The following is a 22,076-nucleotide window of genomic DNA, read 5'->3' as shown; positions in this document are numbered from 1 at the left end:
ATCGGGTCCATCACAGAATTCCTTGTGAATGAACTGTTGCTATAGCAACAATAGTGTATTGGAATGAGTGTATTAATATAACCCTGTGATATGAATTACAGCCGGTGCTACTGTCAGAGCTGCTCTTATAGAAAACAAACAACAAGAATTCAGCAGCACAAAATATATTTATGGGTACGAACACGTCGACTGTACCAGATTCTGAATTCTGACAAAAACAGAAGAGGCTGAGAGACACAGGGCTTGAAATGAAATGCTGGTTTCGGTTCAGGTTCCGTTTCCACTCGACGTGTAACAGATAAAAACGATGAACGTGTTGTAAGAATAAAACACTCTCTTTTATTTATTTATTTACTTATTTACTTATTTATTTATTTATTTTTATTTATTTATTTATTTATTTATTTATTTATTTATTTATTTCATCTAAAACAGTCGTGTGAAGCAGCAGTTCATCGTTCACATCTCTGTCTCCCTTTTACCTCTTCCTTTCCCTAACAGAGCTGCCGTACGGCTGGGAGAAAATCGACGACCCTATATATGGCAGTTACTACGTGGAGTAAGTGTCGTCACATCACGTTCACTCACAAGCGTGTCATTGTATAGAAAGTGAGAGCGTGTGTATGCGGCGAGAGGAGCAGCATTCAAACGAGAGCTCTGCGTTCTCTCCCTGTCAGCCACATTAACAGGAGGACACAGTTCGAGAACCCCGTCCTGGAGGCCAAAAGAAGAATCCAACAGCAGCAGCAAATGCAGAGCCAAGGCTTGTCATCCCTGCCGCTGCCCACCATCTACAGAGGTACCATTTTACACACACGCACGTTCACACACAGCAAAAAAGTCATCAGCAGCTGTAATTTGTCTCCACGTCGACTTATTTTCTCACAAGGTTTGGATATCATTTGATATCAACTCCCGCCCTCTCACACTCTCTTTAAAATCTCACACCTACCAACCAGAGAAGTTGAAGCCTAACTTGTGCCTCCTCCAAGACGCATGTGACCAGATCACATATTTCTGAGCTTCTTGCTTGACGAGGCAGAGGACGAAAGCACTCTGCCCTCTGCCACATACACAAGCTTACAGATGCCTACAACCGATTCTGTCAGAGTTGCTGTGATTGACAGGATAGATATAACTCCATCCCTCTCGCACAGAGCACAGCAAAGCAGGCGTCTACACAGACTCCTTACTTCCTGTACAAACAGGAAATGAGGCAGGGTGCCTGTCATAAGGTTTCTTTTATTTCCACAACCATAACTTCTATTATTATACTTCTAAGGTCTATACAGACATGCAGAAAGATCGGCTTAGGGTCTGTGTTCACTCTCGACGCAGAACAAATAAAACCGATGAAAGTGGTGTAAAACTTTTATTTATTTATTTGTTTGTTTGTTTGTTTATTTATTTAATGCCCTACACTCCTTTTTACCTCTTCCTGTACCTCAGGTTTCCCCGAGGTTTGCCTGATTTCCACAACCATAACTTCTATTTTTAAGAGCAGTTTTAAAAGGGATTTTATTCTTAGTTAATAAGGACAGTAAGAGACACCCTTTTGGGTTTTTTACAGCTGAATCTTTAACTGTATGTGCTGCACGTAGTGCGCAGCAAAGCTAATTATTTTATACTGTTACTGCACAGGTAGTGAATAGTCGTTTGGGATTCGAGATAAGTGTTTATTAGCAGAAATAAAAAAATGTTCCTAAGCAATGATCAGAAACGTTAAAGCGGTGTAATTTAATCAAAACGAAATCACTCTAAGTTGTTCCAGGGTGAAATAAGAATTTCCTTCGGCCGCTTCCTGTTCGGGGTCGCCACAGAGGATCGTGTGGTCTGCATATTAGATTTGGTACAGGTTTTACGCCGGATGCCTTTCCTGACGCAACCCTCCCATTTTTATTCTGGCTCAGGACCAGCATTCAGAGTTAACTCTTCGGTGGCTGGGTCAGCTCCCTGCCCGGGAATCAAACACTGCCTCTGGACCACCTGGAGGTGTTTATATGGTTAATAATAATGATTTAAAAAAGTATAGCCAAAACCTAAACATTTTGCCAGCACTAAATTCCTGTTGAGGAAATACAGGTGGAAAAGATGTTAGGAAGCCAGGATTTAGAAGATGGGGAGAAAATCCATGTAAAAAGTGTTTTATTGTATTATTCTCCAATCACAGTGTAGAAGGATGATCTGAATAAACACTGTTCCAAATAAACACACATTCCCGGTAGTCTTCCTATATGCAGAGTAAAATACCTTATGGAAAAAAGTATAGATATTATATTAACCCTTTTTTATTACTACAGAGCGGACGTGGAAGTCTGGACCAGGAATGGAAATATATTGTTTCTGTTCAGACTGAGCTGAAATAAACCGTATCTCATCTTTGTTCCCAAGTGAAGATGAATTGAAAATGGTTCATGATGATGTGAAGGTATCAGTTCTATTTATAAAGGAAAAGCATCGTTCGGATGTTTGAGGGTTTTGGAAATCTCATTGGACGTCACTGTAAGTCCTGGAATACAACCAAAAATGATCAAAATTAGGCTTTTTACCAAAATAGTTGGGTTTTTTTTTTTTGTCAATTGATAAAATGCTTTGTCATTTCAACTGTAAAAAATTTTTTTTAAAAATTATAATCCATAATAATCCATGTAATGTGGTTATAAAAACAGTCTGATGCCTAAAGACTGATGTCAAGCTCTGATAAGGTTTATGCATATAAGCATGTGGTATAAAAACCAGCTGTAAAGGGTTGTCACTATTTAACACACAGTGTTTATTTAAAACCAAAAAGGATTTTATTCATTAATTTATCCCATCCAAATGAGACTGTGTGTGCCATGCGATGAGTTGGCACTCTGTACAGGGTGTATCCTGCCTCGATGCCCGATGACGCCTGAGATAGGCACAAGCTCCCCGTGACCCGAGGTAGTTCGGGTTAAGCGGTAGAAAATGAATGAATGAATGAATGAATGAATTTATCCCATCCATTCCCTTTGCCACACACAACCTTTTTGTGTATATTGTGCAGCTTTACGACAAATGCGGCGCATATTGTGAATGCCGTCCTACACGATGAGGCAGCGTTTGTTTTAGCTTGAGCATGTTTAAACCGGAATCGATTAGCAGATTGCGGCGGGAGAATGAAAGCAGAGACACACACTTGGTTTGGAAAGGGAATAACATGTGGGAAGCTGCACAACCAAAATCACACTGCTGACCCCTGCTAGCTGCTACCAGGCTGCTGATGAAGAGCGCTATCCCAGCAGCCTTTGTTTTGTGCTCTTTAATCGGATGCGAACATCTCGTACACAAGAAGTAACGAAATAACAAAATCTACAGACGTCCTTTTGATCGTTTTTATGTCCCTAACTTCAAGAGACGTGAGCTCGGAAACAAGCGTCTTGATTTATAATAATAAACTCTTTATCTTTTATGTTTTTATTATCTGTGGCGTGTTTTATGTTCTTTCACACTGCATGTGCTCAACCGGATCTACAAAAAAAAATCAGCTTTTAGATTTCCTCCGTTCATGGACGTTCATGTCCATAAATGGATTTTTTTACCAACACCCCAGTTATTACTTGTTGGAAGTGTTTTTGGATTTGGGTCACACTCTAACTAGGTCACTTGAGGACATGCGCTCTTCCCTCCGCTAGTCAGTGAGGGTTGGATACGTGGTACGGTGTAGTGTGACACTGAAACCTGTATAGATTTTTTTCTTCCAAAGGCTGCAGGTCACTTTATACGCTGCAGTGTGTGTTTCTGAGCTCTTTCGCTTACTGTCTTCACTCCTCTTTACTGTTTTTTTTTTTTTTTTGCATATGTAAAATATGATTAAGTGAATGATCCTGATCCATGGCAGCTTTTGTGGCACTACACTACATGGGCTAGACGAGGTGTTAGCCAGTACACAGTGTGACCAGCCCCTGCAATTAAAAATCTGGATCGTCATTAAAGCCGATGCCGACCTCCCGATAGCTTCTCTTGATTAGGTTCCCCTTTCTCAGTGGCCTGCTTTTGGAGCAATGCCCAGTTCTAGGCAGGGTGAAGCTGCTAGAATGTCTCTCGTTTTTTCTTTTCTTTTTATTTTAATTGGCTTTTTTAGCAGTGTAGTCAAAGTTTATACAGCTTTTTTTCTCTGATTTGTTTTTCCTCAAGGGCTTTTTTCTACTGATGATTAAGTACCACTTCTTAATGTGTTTAATTAATTACTCAGATTGAAATTACTTGCAAGGAACTTCGAATGCGATGCATAGACATACACACTGCCTGCTCTGAATGGTTTATACTTTTTCATCTTCTGTAAAAAAATGTTTGATGTATTATGACCACAAACACGAGATATTTGTAATGAGAGATGGCAGTAATTAAATAGCCACATAGTTTGTCAATGATATCTCAGTATAAACTGCTGAACATAATGTCATCAGTTCAAATCCCTGCTGTGTCAAGCTGCTACTGCAAAGCCCCCGAGCACCGTCCTTAACCCTCATCTGCTCAGCTGTATGGAAAAAAACATCCCGTAAATAGAAGTTAAAGGATTAGGAGGACCAGCTTCAGAAATCTGTAAGATGTCAATTCAATTCAATTTATTTGCGTAGCGCTTTTAACAATTCGCATTGCCTCAAAGCAGCTTTACATACAGAACAGAAACAGAATAATAATAATAATAAAAAAGAAATGTTTAAAGTTTAAAATTAAGTTACTATTTATCTATAACATCTGTCCCTAATGAGCAAGCTGGAGGTGATGGTGGTGAGGCAAAACCTCCCTGAGATAATATGAGGAAGAATCCTTGAGAGGAACCAGACTCAGAATCGAACCTCAGCTTCATTTGTTTAACACTGGACAAGAAATAATGCCAATGTAAATAATGTTCTTTTTACAACAGTTTGTAGCTGAGGGGAATTAAAGGTGGGGTGCACAATGTTTGAGAAATGCGGGCCGACTAACAAAACGAACGTGTAGCCAATTAGCAGAAAGGGGCGTGTCTTGTCAATATGCGGCGGAGAGAGTATTCAGTGCGCATGTCTGATATTAGCAGAAAGCGATTGAAACATTGACATGGCGGATACCTGCCGTTACCTCTGCCTCGGTTATAAGTGTTGAACTTCGTCTTCCGTGTGAAACGGAGCTAAACCTTTCACAGTACAACACATTTGTATTACCATAATATTACTCATTGAGTTTTGAGTATTTGAGTATTGATAAAAATATCCCCTCTGCCAGCTGCCCCAGCAGGTTCCGCTATAATAGTGGCCTGGGTTACGTATGTATGTGTGGGGCGGAGCTATTAAAACAGGGTTGACACCCATTTGGGTTAGGGGTGTGTTTGTTTTGGTGATTTCAAATGTCAACATTCATTTTCAAATATCATGCACCCCACCTTTAAGCAACCAAGAGCTCCTGAGGAACTAATAGGTCAGAGCAAATTCCGAGCTCACCACAGACCCAACTCTAATTCCTTCTTGCCAAAGACTTCAAACGTTCGCTGATGAAGACCCGAGCACAGAGCTGACTGACGCAATAGCAAAAAACACAGGGTCATTAATTAACAAACTAAGGTCTGGATGTGTTTTATTTAAAAATATACTGTAGCTGGACTTCCTAGTCAATCTACAGAAAACTTTTCTCCTTGAATCCCAATGATGCCACAGTCATCCAAGAGAGCAAAACCGGCTGCTTTCTGTGTAGTAGGGATGGCAGTATTCACTCACCTGTCAATCACAGCGACACGAGGCAAGCCCAAGTCTCTGTGGGCTCGTGTCTCTGTGGACGAGGATAGATAGCGCATTTCTCGGACTGTTTTATGCTACCCTGTGATGCAGTTGGAGGAAACACCTGCTAGCCCACTGCATTCTCGCCTGTTAGCTATCAGATGATAAATGGGATCTGGCTAGCGAGCAGGACTTAAAGTTCTGGTCTGTAGTTCAGGGACTCCAGAGTCAGAGTTGTTCTAAATCTTCAGATCCTCTCTTGCTTCTGAATTTATGTACATTGTAAAATACAAGAAAACAGTCCATCAAGAAAGGAAGGGTTGTTGTTGTTGTTGTTGTTTTACACTTTTGATAGGTTTTAATTTCATTTATTCTCTCCGGGATAATAAACGAAGTGACACGAAGGTCTGTCGAATAAGTCAATAACAAGAAGTGAATTTTTGTCCCCATTTATTCTCTGCTTCAAGTTCAAACCAGATAAACAGGTACTGTATGTGTCCTGTTCAACCTCTGTGAGGTAACAAAATCAGAACCAACTAATACATCTTTATAGCCACGATCAGTGTGTTGATCACTGACGGATAAACAAAGTAGCTGCCATTCAGTCACGCTAGTCGCTCATGCAGACTTTTCTAAGCAATGAATTTTATATATCTGGATCTTCACAACGTTTAGCTGAATACCTCTGACTAGACTTTATGTCATGCTTGGGCTTTTGTTTTTGGTTTTAGTTCTTGTCTTGTTTTGTCTTGTCTTTTGTCTCCTTCCTTGTTTCATTATTGCTTTTCTTCAGTAATTGACTTCTCTTTTGTACGTCTTTATGTTTGCACACTGTTTTTTTTTTTCCTGTTTATACGCTCCGCACTTCGAAGCCTACTTTTTTCTAGTACTTTCCATCCTTTTAAACTAGTGTTCTGTCTTCATGAATATCGATTTTCTTTGTTTAACCGTGTCTTCCTGTTTATTGATTACAGCCTCATCGTTCTAACTACAAATTATGGAAAATAAATAAACTCTTTCACTCTCACGCTTTAACTCATGCACATGCACCGAGTGATTAGTAGGCTAGTAAATAACAGAGGTTGGTAATGCATGCGAGTTTCTTTGATTATCGACCCAAATATTTACTGTGATTTTGTTTTTTCTTAAAATAAATCTGGTTATTTCTTCAAATAAAAAAACGAATCGATAAAGAAACCCGGGTGTAAGACGGGTCCTGCTCATGAAAGGATTTGTGTCCTTGGTAATTATTTTCCTGACAGTTTGGTGTGCTGTGGGTTAATAATGTTTTTGCATGTGTGACATTCACAGAAAAGCCTCCGTTCACGCGAGATGCCACCCAACTGAAAGGCACGTTTCTGTCCACGGCACTGCAGAAGAGCAACATGGGCTTCGGATTCACCATCATCGGCGGAGACGAACCGGACGAGTTCCTGCAGGTGAAGAGTGTCATTCCGGACGGCCCGGCGGCGCAGGACAGCAAGATGGCCACCGGTGAGTCTCCAGTTTCTCTCACATCTGAAAAAACGAAAGGTTCAGAAACTGCTCTAGAGTCAGAAAAATTCTCAGGAGCTTAAATCGAAATTGAAGGTCTTCAGGAGGAAGCTCTTTGTTAATGAGAGACATCAGAGGAGAATCATCATCCTGGTACAATGTGACATAAATAAGCTCTTTACAACCGTGTTAAGCAGAGAAAGAACAACAGAACAACAAGAGCACACTTGGTTCTACTGTTGTCAGGCAAAATCCAAATGATACTGTTACTGGCTGGAAAAAGGGCAGGGAGTGAAAGTGACGTGACTACACATGATCTCTCCATACCACTACGCCTACCATGTTTAAAAACCACAAAGGTATACATTACAGCACAGTGAAATTATTTTTTTCACATATCTTAGTTTAGGAAGTTGGGGTCAAAGAATTGGGACAGCCATGATACAGAGCCCCTGCAGCAGAGAGGGCTCAATACTGGCAGCCTGGTGGTGCTGGGGCTTGAAACCCCTGACCTTCCACTGAACAACACAGAGCCACAACCGCTTCAGCCCCCACTACCATTTTTACCACTTGTACTACAGTATATAAACAGTGTTTAGCTCAATTACTCATGGGTTCAGTTCCTCTATGAATTTTTAGATGTACCAGGTCAGGGCTTTTGATATTTGATCAGACCTGCAGTCTGTGTCAGAGCCGCTTTAACGTGTTTACAGACATCAAGGTTTTTATACTCTCACTATAAAGGCTGGATGCACAATAGACAACCATAAACCAGTAAAAAACATGCTACATAGGCTAGTTTAAAGAGTAATAAAACTATTTACAATGTAAGTGATTACGACTGACTCGTGAAAGGCTTTACATTGCAAGATAATCTTTCAGTCAGTACGGGTACATCCTGCATATTTTCATCAGAAATAAAATATTGAAATCTTTATATGGTAGCTGATTGGGGTGTGTTTTGTCTTACGCAGTATTGTGCTTCATGTGGCTCAGTTCGCTGTCAGGAAGCTGCTTCTATGAAATGCTTCTTTTACCTTGTTACTGTCTAAAAAGCCTATGTGCTCAGTGTGGGTAAGGCAAAGGTTTTTTTTTTAAGTCAGCATAGAAGTTCTTTAATTCAACTTTGATTCTCAAGCTGCTCGAACTGCACGCAGCAAGTGAGCCGTGTCTATAGGCTCCGTCGCTTCCCGAGGCCTCACACTTAATTATGCACACTGGCTCCATGTTCATTGCTACACAATGTCGTGTGACCGAGGTTAAGATTTAACGGTGGAGAAAAAAAGGCTGCTTTAAAATCTTTTTTGTCATTTTCTCTCTTTGTTTTTGTGTGGCCTGTTGTGTTCTCTCCTGTCTGCCGGTGGAGTAACAGCCTCAGGTTTTCTGTAACACTGTGGTCTCTCATTATTGGCCAGAATGTTGCGTCATTCTTTATCACACGCCTACATGTGTTTAAAAAGATCCTGCTGTCTGTGTGTGTATGTGTTTGTGTGTGTGTGTGCATGTGTGTGTATGCCTGTGTTTGTGTGTGTGTGTATGCATGTGTGTGTGTGTGTGTGTTTGTGTGTACGTGTGTGTGTTTGTGTGTGTGTGTGTTTGTGTGTGTGAGTTTGTGTGCATGTGTGTGTGTATGAGTGTGTGTTTGTGTGTGTGTGTTGGTGTGTGTGTTTATGCGCGTGTGAGTATGCGTGTGTGCGCGTGTGTTTGTGTGTATGTGTGTGTGCGTGTGTTTGTGTGTATGTGTGTGCGTGTTTGTGTATGTGTGTTTGTGTGTGTACGTGTGTGTGTTTGTGTGTGTTTGTGTGTGTGTGTGTTTGTGTGTGTGTTGAGCTAATTTACGAGAGAAGACACATTATTGTATTTGAAATCAGAAAAAAAGAAAAGCAGAAAGAGGCTTTTCTTTCACACACAATATTATTTTCCATTATTAGTTCAAATGTACAGTATGAGTCTATAGTGATATCTGTGCAGGTTTTTACGTATTTATCCAATTTCTTCTATATCTAGACAATCTTTATTACATTATATTTCATAAAATTACGGCTTGGAATCTGTCAGGCTTATTCGTGGTTGCATTTGTTCTCTGTTGATTTTATGAGGCAACACAAAGCTGACAGAGAGGCTTTTTACCACTTATGGCAGCAAATATAAAAATATATAAATAGAACAAAGTTAATTGTGATGTCTGTTTGCTAATAAACATTTCATGATTTTGTCCATGATAAATATTACAGATCACACTGATCTGACTCCTCGTGTCACGACAAAAACATCAGATATTAGATCCTGTAACATATGACAATGATTGGAACTATATAAAAAAAAAGCTACTACTAAATTTTTTTGGAACTGGAAATGTTTAGAAACAATGACTTGTTGTTTTTAACCCTTTTTAGATTGGAAATCACCGTTCAGATATTTTTAAACAGTTTAAACAAACGAGTGATTTTATGGCTGCGACTCTGATATCAAACGAATCAAGACTCTGTCGGCTCTCGGTGTGAGACGTGTGTTTTTCCATCTGTCGATAACCTCACACAGGATTTTACCGGTTGAAGAACACCTTCAAATTTTACTGCTTGTAAACAAGAACTCGCGGCATCACAGAGAACAGAAACGGGTTTGAATGTGTTTAACGAAATCGTCGTCGATTTCCCGAATTTTCGAAAATGATTCATCGATTCATTCTCTACAAAGGCAGCAGCCCTGACACTCATACTCGCGGTAATTCAAATGCTAGTTTTATATTAACGTATCCACTAATATGTGATAATTTTGAAGTAAACAGCTCATTAACCTCAGTTTCTCTAGCAGATGCTCCAGTCTAAGACTCATCATACTAAATGGATAAAAAAAACATTATTTAACAATAAAAAAGTTTTCTGTAAGTAGATATATATATATATACAGTACAGACCAAAAGTTTGGACACACCTTCTCATTCAAAGAGAACATTTAGTTCATAACAAAAAAGTGTGAAACAACTGAACATATGTCATATTCTAGGTTCTTCAAAGTCGCCACCTTTTGCTTTGGTTACTGCTTTGCACACTCTTGGTATTCTCTTGATGAGCTTCAAGAGGTCGTCACCTGAAATGGTCTTCCAACAGTCTTGAAGGAGTTCCCAGAGATGATTAGCACTTGTTGGCCCTTTTGCCTTCACTCTGTGGTCCAGCTCACCCCAAACCATCTCGACTGGGTTCAGGTCTGGTGTCTGTGGAGGCCGGGTCATCTGGTGCAGCACCCCATCACTCTCCTTCATGGTCAAATAGCCCTTACACAGCCTGGAGGTGTGTTTGGGGTCATTTTTTTTCACACATTTTTGTTATTTATATAATTCCACGTGTTAATTCCACATAGTCATGAAAATAAAAAAAACTCTTTGAATGAGAAGGTGTGTCCAATCTTTTGGTCTGTACTGTATATTTGGTCTGTATATATATAAATATTTTTCGTTTCGACATTTCGGGTTTATCCGTCACTTGACGAACTGCGTTATTGTAACTTTTTATTTTAAGAAAGAAAGAGAGGGTGGTGAAGGAATGAGAGAACTCCGATACCTGCTAGAACGTACAGTAAGTGATAACATGAACTTATCTTGGGGATATATAAATGTAGCAACTGTATAAATGCCTAAAAATGTATTTGTTACTTAATAAAAAATGCAATCATCATCACAATAATTACAGTTATAGAAAAATCCTCCACTTCAGGGTGGGAATGTGTCACTCCACATTTCTATGGATTATTTTTTGACCAACAACACACCATGTTTTATTTCTTGTAGAAAATCTTGTTTCAAATGGATGCTTTTGAGTTTCAGCTGCTGTTGAGATCCTGACCACAGGGGCCAGATGAAGTGATGTAGGGAAGCTTTGTGCTGAATCATTTATTTTTAGGCAACACAGGCGAATGCATTAAGAGAGAATACATGTTACTTGACGCACATCATAACATAAAACCTTGAAGCTGCTTGATCAGAATTCTTTAGAAGGGATTTTAAGTGAATCAAGCTCTCTAGTGGTGCAGTATGTTGAAGGAATGTGCTTTGTCCTTATGCTATTTAACCTCAGCCCTTCCTCTTCTGCGCCTAGGCGATGTAATCGTCTACATCAACGACATCTGTGTCTTGGGCACCACCCATGCAGACGTGGTCAAGCTCTTTCAGTCGGTGCCCATCGGTCAGAGCGTGACCCTGGTGCTGTGCCGTGGCTACCCGCTGCCCTACGACCCCGAGGAGCCGTCAGCCAGCTCGACGGTGCCCCCTCTGGGCCTGGTTGATCCCTCGCTCCTGCTCAACGGACGCAGCACCTACGACAACTACATGGAGTACATGTCCCTGACAGGGCGCCTGCTTCCTGATCACGGAGACGCTCTGTCCCAGGTGTCCCATCCCGGAGACACACACCTGGACGGATCACAGCCACCGTCCCTCAACACACCGGGGCCTCTGCACGAGGACGCCATCTCCATGGCGTCGTCGACTGGGGCAACAGCCGGAGCTCAAGCAGCACCAGAGATTCTGAGCCTCACAATGACCAAAGGAACCGAGGGTTTCGGGTTCACCATCGCAGACAGTCCGACGGGCCAGCGGGTCAAACAGGTGCAACATAATGTACTACTATTTAATATATTTTTTATAACATTCTTTATGTTTTTTTTAGTACATGCTGAATCCTCAAATCTGATCGGCATAATAACAAGCAGATCAGATCAGGTTATAGCCATAGTATTATATTAATCCACCTTAAACCAGTGAGAATATAATACATAATAAATAAAACAAATATAACCATTCTTGCAGCAAAATATTAAAAACATACTAAACCAGATGTCTATTTCAAAGCTTCTTATTTTATGTTGTTGTCTCTTACTGTGATGTTACATCATGTTACTAGTGACATCAAAGACAAAAACTGTTTCAGTCGGCATTTTCTATCCCCAAATGTGCATAAAGTCAGTGTTGTTGTTGTTGTTATTGGAAAATCCTGTCTCAGACACTTAAACTCAAGAAAAGTCTAGCAAATATATGGGAACTCCACGTGGGTGATCTGCATTATCTTAATGAGGAGCCCAGAAAAACAACAGGAGCAGCTGCATGATCTGTCTCAGTATCCACATACTGTAGCATTGCTCATGTAAAGATTTTAAATAACTTGATGCCAGTTAAAAACATCTGTGCAGCTGTCAATCATTCCACATTCATACGTCGACTAGCTCGTCTTCTGTTTTTATTTATCTGACATGCAGTCATTCATTCCATACACAACTGATACAGATACACATCTCTATTCTGGATGTATAATTATCAGTGCAGCTTTGTTGCAGGTGCAGCCGTTTGAAATTTTGTATCGTTCCATGGCTTGTTCAGGTGCTGGAGCCGCAGGGCTGTCCGGGCTTGAGTGAAGGGGATCTGATAGTGGAGATTAACCAGCAGGGGCTGCAGGGCCTCAACCACTCACAGGTGGTGCAGATCCTGAAGGACTGTGCAGTGGGGACCGAAGCCACCCTCATTATCCAGAGAGGAGCAGGTACGAGGAGCTCTCACTTTCTTCTTTTCGCAATTGGACTAAACAAAAGTAGTTATAGAAGTTATTGAATTATTCCTGATGCACTGTTATTGCATTTGCATATGAGATGTATTCATAAAAGTGTATTTCCAGGACATTGTTTATACGGTAAACTCATAGCTATCCAGTGCAATAAAGGGGTGCATATTAAATACAATACAAAATAAATAGTACATCTTGTATTTTATCAACATTGACACATTAGAGTTGTATTGCTAACTGATAGATGTTAGATTTGTCTGTAGAGCACAAAGGAGTTTTTAAATAACTGCTTTATTTATTTATTTATTTATTTATTTATTTATTTATTTATTTGCTTGCTTGCTTGCTTGCTTGCTTGCTTGCTTGCTTGCTTGCTCACTTATCTCTCGAGACATTTTCTAAATTGTCTGTTCAGTGCATTTACTTTCCAGCGCACCGCATATAACATCTCGTCTTCTGTATTCCGGGCTTTAATGCTCTTTTCTTGCCTGTGTTATTGAGTGCTGTGCTAAACAGTTTCATATCCAGCCTGAGGAATGTAACCCGGGGTTCAGTTAAGATCTCTGTAAACACGCTGTGACATCTGATGTGCTTTTGATGTGAAAATGTTGCCTGAGGAGAAAGCATTCGACTCAAATCACTCCACTCCTGTACATGCACTGACCAGACTGGTGTGTGTGTGTGTGTGTGTGTGTGTGTGTGTGTGTGAGAGAGAGAGAGAGAGAGAGAGAGAGAGAGAGAGAGAGAGAGAGATTGTAGCCGTCAGTGGGTGTATGGAAGCTCAAGTTAAAATTCCATGGCATCATTTCAGACTCTTTTGGCTGAGTTCATCCTAAGCCTGTGGGGCTGCAGAACACCCTGGCACTAACAGCAATGATTTAGCGTTAATTCTGAGCCACACCAAAATAATTGACTAATATCAGGCTCCAATCAGACTGTCTGCTATTATTGTGTATATATATATCCATATATATATATTCCTGTGTGCAATAGCAATGTTCTAGAAACGACCTCCGTCTTGTTAACAAAAGAGCCATTGGGGTACATTGTGGGTTTAATTGAATGCCTGCAGCCTCAAGCAGTGTATCCAGGCTCTCTAGTTTCACCTGGCTGATTCATATCTGACCTTTTCCTTGAACTTAATTCGAGCAATCATCCCAGTGCGGATTGAAGCCAAAACAAGCAGATGAGAGTCTGATTTATTTTTTTTTTTCATCTCCACCTCAGCTCACGCCGATCTACCGGCACGACCATTACAGCCAACGATCATGTGCTTCATTCATTTCATCCTGCTCTTGAATCCATGTGTTCTTCATTCCTGATGCTCCATTCCCGTTTTTTTTTCCCCACACTTTTTTATCCTCTGTATATATTCCTCAAACCCATGGCCCTGAAAGACCGCTCTAGTACAAACACATAGTGAGGTTTCAAATAACCAAGTGAGAGACAACCTGAGTGAATCACAGCTTACTGAGTGCGAGACTATTGAATTCCAGCGCCGGCATGCTGCCAAGGTCCCAGCCAGGGTCGGCTATGTTCACAGCTCTCTCCTCTCAGTGCTGTGATTAGTGTACAGCTCTCACACAGAGACGCAACCACGAACTGAAAGCAGTCTGCACCAGTTAGGATGAAGATGTTTATCAAGTAGGAAGGATAATTACAGAATAAGCCAATCTGGGACTGGCATATCACAGAAGGTTCATCTGGTCTGGGGATGTGGTTGCTTAATGGTTAAGGCCATGGACTAGTGTTAAGAAGGTTGTGAGTTCAAATCTCAGGTCCACAAAGTGGCCACCGCTGGGCTTCTAAGCAAGTCTTAAGATATACCGCTCAGGTGTGTTAAATGTAACGGTGTCTACCAAATGTAAAATGTCTAATATTAAATAACCTTTGAACTGATTTCATGTACATCCGATTAAACTAAAAACATTATGGTGATTCAAGGATTGAAACTCCAGATCTACACCTTGTTCTCACTTCATTTGGCCAATTCTTACCTACTAGTTAGCTCTCTGAGCTGACCTCACAGCTAGCCATCCGGTCAACTGTAAAGGTGAGGGATAACACATGCTTTCTCCAATGCATGTAAAGCCAGACACTGCTGCTCCTGCTCACAGCTGATCCCAGAACAGCTGATCACACTTTGAGGAAAGTGCTAACTGAGTGTGAAAATGTGATTCTCTAGTGCCGCTCTGCTTGACAGTGGAGAGAGTAACACCCAGAAACACCCGGTAACAAGCCGGTCACACAGGCCACGGATGTCTGTGGCATCATGACTTTTAAATTGCGGTATCCTGAAAATTGCTTTTCTGTTGCACCGCATAATATCCTTATATCTTTTTAAAGGGTTGAATTTAGTTGAAAGACACAGTTGTTTTTATTTAATATTAAAATGCTTAATTAGGCACGTGGCTGCTTAGTGGTTAGCATGTTTGCCTCCTTCTACTGTAGGACAGGTGCTTTGGTTTCCTTCCACAGTACAATAACTGGCTGTAGGTTGTATGCTGTTTGGCATCTTTGAATTGACTCTAGTGTGTGAATGGGTGTATGTGGTATCCTGTAACCTAGTGACCCGATGGGTTCTGTGACATGAGAGAATGTGATGAAGAAGTGCCCTCTAGGGTGCGTCTACATGTCTAGATGAAAATGCCAGGTGTTCTCCATCTCAGCTGTTCACCTGGGCTTTATCTGACCACCACCTTCTCTTGACTTTAAAAAGGCTGCCTCTGTGCTGTTCTTTTCCGCTCTATCATCTATTCTACAACACTGCACACTCTGTTTGCTGTAGAGCCTTTTGGTTAGAGCTTTTCACAGGGCTGTTATGATAGAGCAGGTTGATACGTCTGATCCCCTGACTCCGTAGCGGCGCACGCCATCACTTCAGCCGTGGCATTTCAATGTAGCGGACAGCTCCACTTAGACCCGCGACATTTCAGTACCTCGGACAATTCCCTTTCCTTCACTCCTCCGGTCTCTGATCTCATATGAAGCACTCGTCACGCTGAGCCTCATGGGAAACACAGATGTCTTCCAAATTCACTGAGATTCACTGAGATTCACTGAGCGACAAACTGCAGATTACACAAAAGGAGGAAGGGAAGATTTACAGACAATGTTATGAATGAAATCCAGGATCCGGTGTATCATTTTATCACACTTATCATCTTTTAAATGAAGGCCATCAAGTGCATACTCTTCACTGAGTTGGTTTGCTTTCAGTTTGAGCTTGTGTTCGGGATTAGCTTTAATTTTATCATGTAATGCTGGGTAGAAAAAGCAAAAAATGGGATTTCTGTTATTAAATATATCACATTTATAGATTTAATTCTCAAATTGGATTGAGTCCACTTTTGTGATTATTAGTTATTTAGTTATTAGTCATTTAAATGCATTCCATTTTCTTATATAATTCATTTATTTTTATTTTTGCTCATCGTGTCCTACATTTACCTTTAACAGCAAAGAAGTCCAGATTTTTTTATTTTCCATTTGTGAAAAATAAATTCGCTATTGAGAAATCTCATCTCAGGTTTCCACATAAATAAAAGCACTCTGGCAACCTCAGTGATAAACTTCACAATGTTGATTTGCACAATGTATTGTTGATCCCAGAAAATCAACCGATGCATGTACACAATCAGACTCTGTGTACAAGTAACTCACTAAATGTGAATAAGGCTTCCACAGAGAAGGTGGTTATATAGAATGGGTTGCCAGATTGGATCGTTGTTTCTAAAACAGTAGGTGGTTTGTAAAAGCAAGCAGGTGGATTACGAGTGACATCAGACTAGTGGCAAATTACAGTGAAGTTAATTAAATCAATTAGCTCAAGGTCATTAGTTTTAAGACAATTAAATTAAAGAATAGCACAGCTTCTGAGACATGACATGGCAACCCTGGAAGAAATCGATGGTTTTAATTAGTAATATAGTGGAGTGTTAAATGATTTTTCATTTAGTCATTTATTTGCCATATATTGTACATATACAGTAGATGTTTTGCATCCGTGAGTCATTTCTGAGAGTCAGTAGACACTCCTTAGTGTCCACTCCTCAGTAGTTCCTTATTTGTTCTTAATCCCCTACAGGCTTGATATTTCATCCCACTGCAAATACAGTGTATATGTACATGGGATGTTAATTAAAAAACCTTTTGAATGATGAAATATAAGTAAGAAATTTCATCTAGCAGCAATGGAACAGCATCATCCTGTGCTTGACAAAACCGACAAAACGGAGTGCACAGCATCGTCTGTTTTGAAATCTCAGCTAGTTTATCTCAGGATCAAGCTTGCGTTCTGGGACGAGAGGCTCAGTAACTTGGCAGTGGTGTAACGTTTGGATGCAGATTCCACTTTTAGTGGTTCAGCCAATCTTCGTCCCGGTCATATAGCTCTCAATGTAATCCTGTTAGTTTAAGCTGGCATGCAAATGGCTTCCTGTCGCCTCTCATTCGTGCACATACTGTACACATACATACACACACGTGAAGAGCATAAAGGATGTTGTTTAAATACATGGACTATTATACGCTTGCGTTTGAAAGACTAGAAGTTGTTCAGTTCACAAATAAAGCCTTGCCACACTGGTTCCGTGGTTCCGTGTTTTTGCGTTTTTAATTTGTACTCTTCATGGGTTTTAATTAAATCACAGACACATCCACAAATGTCAGCTGAACACATCTGGCATAATTAGCCAAAGCTCTTTCAGCTCAGGGGATTTATTCGTTAGATTTTTTTTCTTCATTGTGGCAGGAGCTTCTATTTTTTTCTGCTTTTAAAGATAGATTATGAGTTTGAATCCTAATAATGTATGTGGCAGGTGGTCCTGCTAACCATAACATTAACCCTAGACATGGTGGCTTTGTGGTTAGCATGTTTACCTTACATATCTGGGGTTGGGGGTTTGATACCTGTGTTGTGCAGAGTTTGCATGTTCTTCAGTCAGTTCACTGGTCATGTTGTTGTAGGCTGATTGGTGTCTCTAAATTGTCTCTAGTGTGGTATTAGGCCCTGTGATGGGTTGACACCCCATGGAAATCCTCTGCCTTGTGCCCCAAGTCTCCTGGGATACGTGTCAGATTCTCTGTGACCCTTCACTGGATATGTGCTACAGAAATTAAGATGCATGGAAGTGCTCCTTTTTTTGTATTGATTGTTCAGCCATGTTGATTTGATGTCATTTGTTGAACTCAGGGCTGAGGAACCGTCCAATTTTGTTTTTTAGTCAGAATTTATGAGTTGTGACCTTTAGTGAAATGCAGCATTGGTTTAATGAACATACAATTTGAGGTGTTTCTACCTAAATGTGTTAAATACACGATCGCAAATCGACCGATTAAGAGCCCGCATAGATTAAGTGAAACTGAAACCCACTTTAGAAACAGTGTATACTGTACGTGCGCAGGTTAAAAATCCGGAGAGCATGTATTAAATTTCCAGATGCCTGGTTCTGCCAGTTGAAGCCAAAATGATAGTATTTACTAAGCCATATTAGATATTCGCTGTGTGTTCACACCTGTAATGTCAGCAGCATTCAGACAGAGACTGTGAAAAGGGTTTCATTCACACCCACCTTCCCTGCTCCTCATCTGACTTTATAAATGATATTATTCACACACTTATTTATTGTAAAGCAGCCGTAGCACATGCACAAACACGACCCATGCACACACACACACACACACATACACACACACACATGCACACATATACATACAGTACACAAACACAAGCACACAAACACGGACATACATACACATGCGCGAACACACAAACACACACAAACCTGCACACAAATGTAAATGCACAAATACACACACACACACATATGTGCACACACAAACAAATGCCACGCACACACATACACATACATACACATATATACATAGATACACACACACATATGTGCACACACAAACAAATGTGCACGCATACACATGCACACACACACACACACACACACATATATATATACATAGACACACACACACACACACATGCACACACATACATGTACACACACATACACACAAACACACACACAATAGCATACACACACACACGCATGCTTGATTCCATTAGACATGTAAATTAGCTCAAATAACAAGTGTGTAAATCAGGGTCATAATATATTGTTAAACATTAATAATGACAATCATTTCCGACTAAAGTACCAAGATACAGACTTTCTCAGGTGCTTTACTCCTCATATCTGATGTGCAAATATTTATGAGATGAGGTTGTACCCGAATACTACACACCCTGTGCTAAGTCAGCTCATGCTAGTGAAAGAAATTGTAGTTATTATGATACCATTACATTTGATCAGATTTGAGGTTAATTCGATTGTTGACAAAATGGTGGTGCAAATAAGGACTCTGTAACTAATGTGAGTTAGCTAATCTGGGAAGACAGCAGGGCATGCGGGCATTCACAATTTGCATATTCATGAATATTTATGGCTATATTAATAGAAAGGCACAGAGATGTTCAGCTTTAAGTCGGTTCTTGCAGTGATACACTTCTCCCATTGATTCCTATTGGATACAGTACGAACATTAGGGACTCTGGCAGAGAAAGTGTGTCCTAAGGTATGTTAAGATCTGTGTGGTGTCGGTTATCATCATATGTGTTCCTGTGTCTTCCATATGTGATCAGAAAGTAGGTCAAACGACATCAAATGCAGGTTTTTTTAAAACATACATAAGGCTGCTTTAAGGATTAAATGTATACCTTGATATTTTTTCCATTATAATTTGAACCTGATGAGAAAAAAAATGACACTGTATCGTACCGTTGTACGTACTCACTTCTACGGCGTGAGATTTGACTTTATTTTTTTATCACAGAAACCTGTATACACTTTTAAAATCATCTTAATTTGCTCAGCATGTGTTGTGTCTGATGTCAGTTTTTGCTTTAGTAGTATCTGCCTCAGCGTAAGCCTCACTTCCCAGCGCCACTGAACTGACAGATGCCCTGTCCTGAGGGAGCAGAGAGGACATTTCACACACAGGAGTTCATTTTATCTTTCTGTAGTGCGCATAACTGTCCATACTGATCAGCTGCCTCGCGCCGCATGAAGTGGACAAAACTCTCAGATTCCCATCCGTTCTGTTTACCATACAGCATGCGGCTCACTTTCTCTGGTTTTGCCATATTGGATTCTGACTCTGCTGCATACATTGGGATTGATTTGCAGTACATCAGCATAACCTTGAAGAATGCTGTTCTCTAAACCTGAAATGTGGCTTGTACAATTTGGGTGTGTAGATTTTCTATTTCTGTATACAATAACATCATTTATTAGACCAGTACAAGCAGGAGTATGTGTTGTTTTTTTGTGCACTGTTGTAGTGATATTCATACTGAAATGAGAGCGTTTAGTGTTAATCAATAAGAAACATCACAGAACATTTTGTTAAATTCTTGTTCCATAGTGGCCATGAAAATCACATGAGCATGGTCACACGTATGCTACACTGTAAAAAAAAACTATTATTATTATTATTATTATTATTATTATTATTATTATTATTATTATCGTTGTTGTTGTTAATAATAATAGTTAATAATAATAATAATAATAATAGTAATAATAGTCCTAATTGTATGCACACACACACCACCATATATATATATATTCCATGTTGATGGAATTTAGAGAGCACTAATTTGAGATTTGCCTGGTTGAAATCTCTGGCAACATTGAACAGACCGTCAGGGTGAGCGAACTGTAGTTGGCTAATAGCCACATAGAGTTCACTGAGTGCCTCCTGAGCATTAGTGCTAAGGGCTGTACACGCCGACTATGAAAAGGGTTAGGGTTAACTCAGGCCATGTCGTCTGTTGGAGTCAGACATAATCTAATTTATTGTCCAGGGAGCAAACATTGCAGAGTAGATTGGACAAGAGTTGGGGAGAGGGAGAAGGATGGACAAGAGAGGGTCCCGTCTGGCAGACACCTTTATCCAGAGCGGCCTAGAATTAAAAAACAAACAAAAAAAAAAACATTTGAGGGTTAAGGGCCTTGCTCAGGAGCCCAGCAGGGGCAGCTTGGTGGATTTGGGATTTAAACTCACAAAACTTTGACCACTAGGCTACCACATCCCAGCATGAACCGACTCTTGTCGCTCTCTTTTGATGTGGCTTTAGATAAGACGTTGTTTCACAAAGCACAGTTTGCAGTCTGCATTGCTCTTCTTACTTGTGAAATAGGTCCAGATTGCTGTCATTTCATGTCATTTGTTCAGTAGTGCAGAAACGTACACTAGGCTTGAATCATATCTCATAGTATCACATGGAATTGTATGAACAAAGAAGAAGCTCCAAAGTCAGTACCGGTTAATATCATTAATAACAGTCCTGGGCCTGGGCTGAAACTAATGAGGTAATTATCTCACAAATAAACTTGACTCCTCAACATTATACCGATGATGAAAGTAACCTTTTTTCTTCTTTCTTTCTCTTTGCTAGGACACTTCTCTTCCTGGGACGGTGCCAAACAGGTAAACAGATATTCCTCAATATCTCTGATGTTTGACATGTAATATTTAGATGTCGTGAATAAGTATAGTCATCATAGTTTGACAGGAATAATCAAAAATCCTAGTTGTTGAAGGAGGATCATTTTAAAATGAGGTACTGTCATGGTTACTTGACATTGAAATATATCTCCTCAAGTCACCTAACAGCACAGGAATCCAAAACACAGATATTCCTTTCCTTTCCTATCTGCAGTGACAGTGCTGAAAGATCTGGAAGCTTTGTTGGGTAAAGGATTAAATCACACCTTGGTGTAGTATAATAGGATCTGGCTGCCAGTGGAGGTTGGCCTTTAGCTCTGATATAACACCATCTACTCTTCCCTGAAGCCTAATCTTAGATTTACCCCTTCACAGACAGGGGCGAGTGCAGATTTGCATTAGTGTAATATTGTGACACAACAGGTAAGTCCCAGTCCAGAGCCACTGCATCAGCAAGTGTCAAAAATGCAAAAAGATAAAAGAGCAAAGTGACAGACAACGTAATGCAGTCGCAACGGGTGGTCTGTCAATTCAGTGTGTGCCTCCTATAGCCTTGTGTTAGAAAACAAAGTGTGTGTGTGTGTGTGTGTGTGTGTGTGTGTGTGAGAGAGAGAGAGTGTGAGTGAAAGTGTGTGTGTGAGTGTGTGTATGTGTGTGTATGTGTGTGAGTGTGTGTGAGTGTGTGTGAGTGTGTGTGAGTGTGCGTGTGTGTGCGTGTGTGTGCGTGTGTGTGCGTGTGTGTGTAAAGGCAAAACGCATTTATCCTGAAGATAAATGATTCCAGTTC

The 22,076-nt window shown here is 40.3% G+C and overlaps 1 protein-coding gene across 15 annotated transcripts in view; it reads left to right on the top strand.

Annotated features, from left to right (window-relative positions):
- Positions 1 to 22,076, top strand: part of magi2b (membrane associated guanylate kinase, WW and PDZ domain containing 2b) — a 128,953-nt gene that overhangs the window by 78,723 nt on the left and 28,154 nt on the right. For 9 of the 15 annotated variants that reach the window (XM_027135280.2, XM_027135278.2, XM_027135273.2 and 6 more), the window contains 6 exons: positions 502 to 559; positions 678 to 799; positions 7,029 to 7,211; positions 11,306 to 11,826; positions 12,583 to 12,742; positions 21,240 to 21,271. In XM_027135280.2, coding sequence (XP_026991081.2) covers positions 502 to 559; positions 678 to 799; positions 7,029 to 7,211; positions 11,306 to 11,826; positions 12,583 to 12,742; positions 21,240 to 21,271 — 1,076 coding nt within the window. The remainder of the gene's footprint in view (positions 1 to 501; positions 560 to 677; positions 800 to 7,028; positions 7,212 to 11,305; positions 11,827 to 12,582; positions 12,743 to 21,239; positions 21,272 to 22,076) is intronic. The other 6 variants (XM_027135283.2, XM_027135281.2, XM_027135274.2 and 3 more) reach the window with 2 other exon arrangements.

The sequence above is a fragment of the Tachysurus fulvidraco genome, chromosome 17 (assembly GCF_022655615.1).
Source record: "Tachysurus fulvidraco isolate hzauxx_2018 chromosome 17, HZAU_PFXX_2.0, whole genome shotgun sequence".
Lineage (NCBI taxonomy): Eukaryota > Metazoa > Chordata > Actinopteri > Siluriformes > Bagridae > Tachysurus > Tachysurus fulvidraco.
Note: the sequence above shows the minus strand (reverse complement) of the source record. Positions and strands in the feature narration are given on the sequence as shown.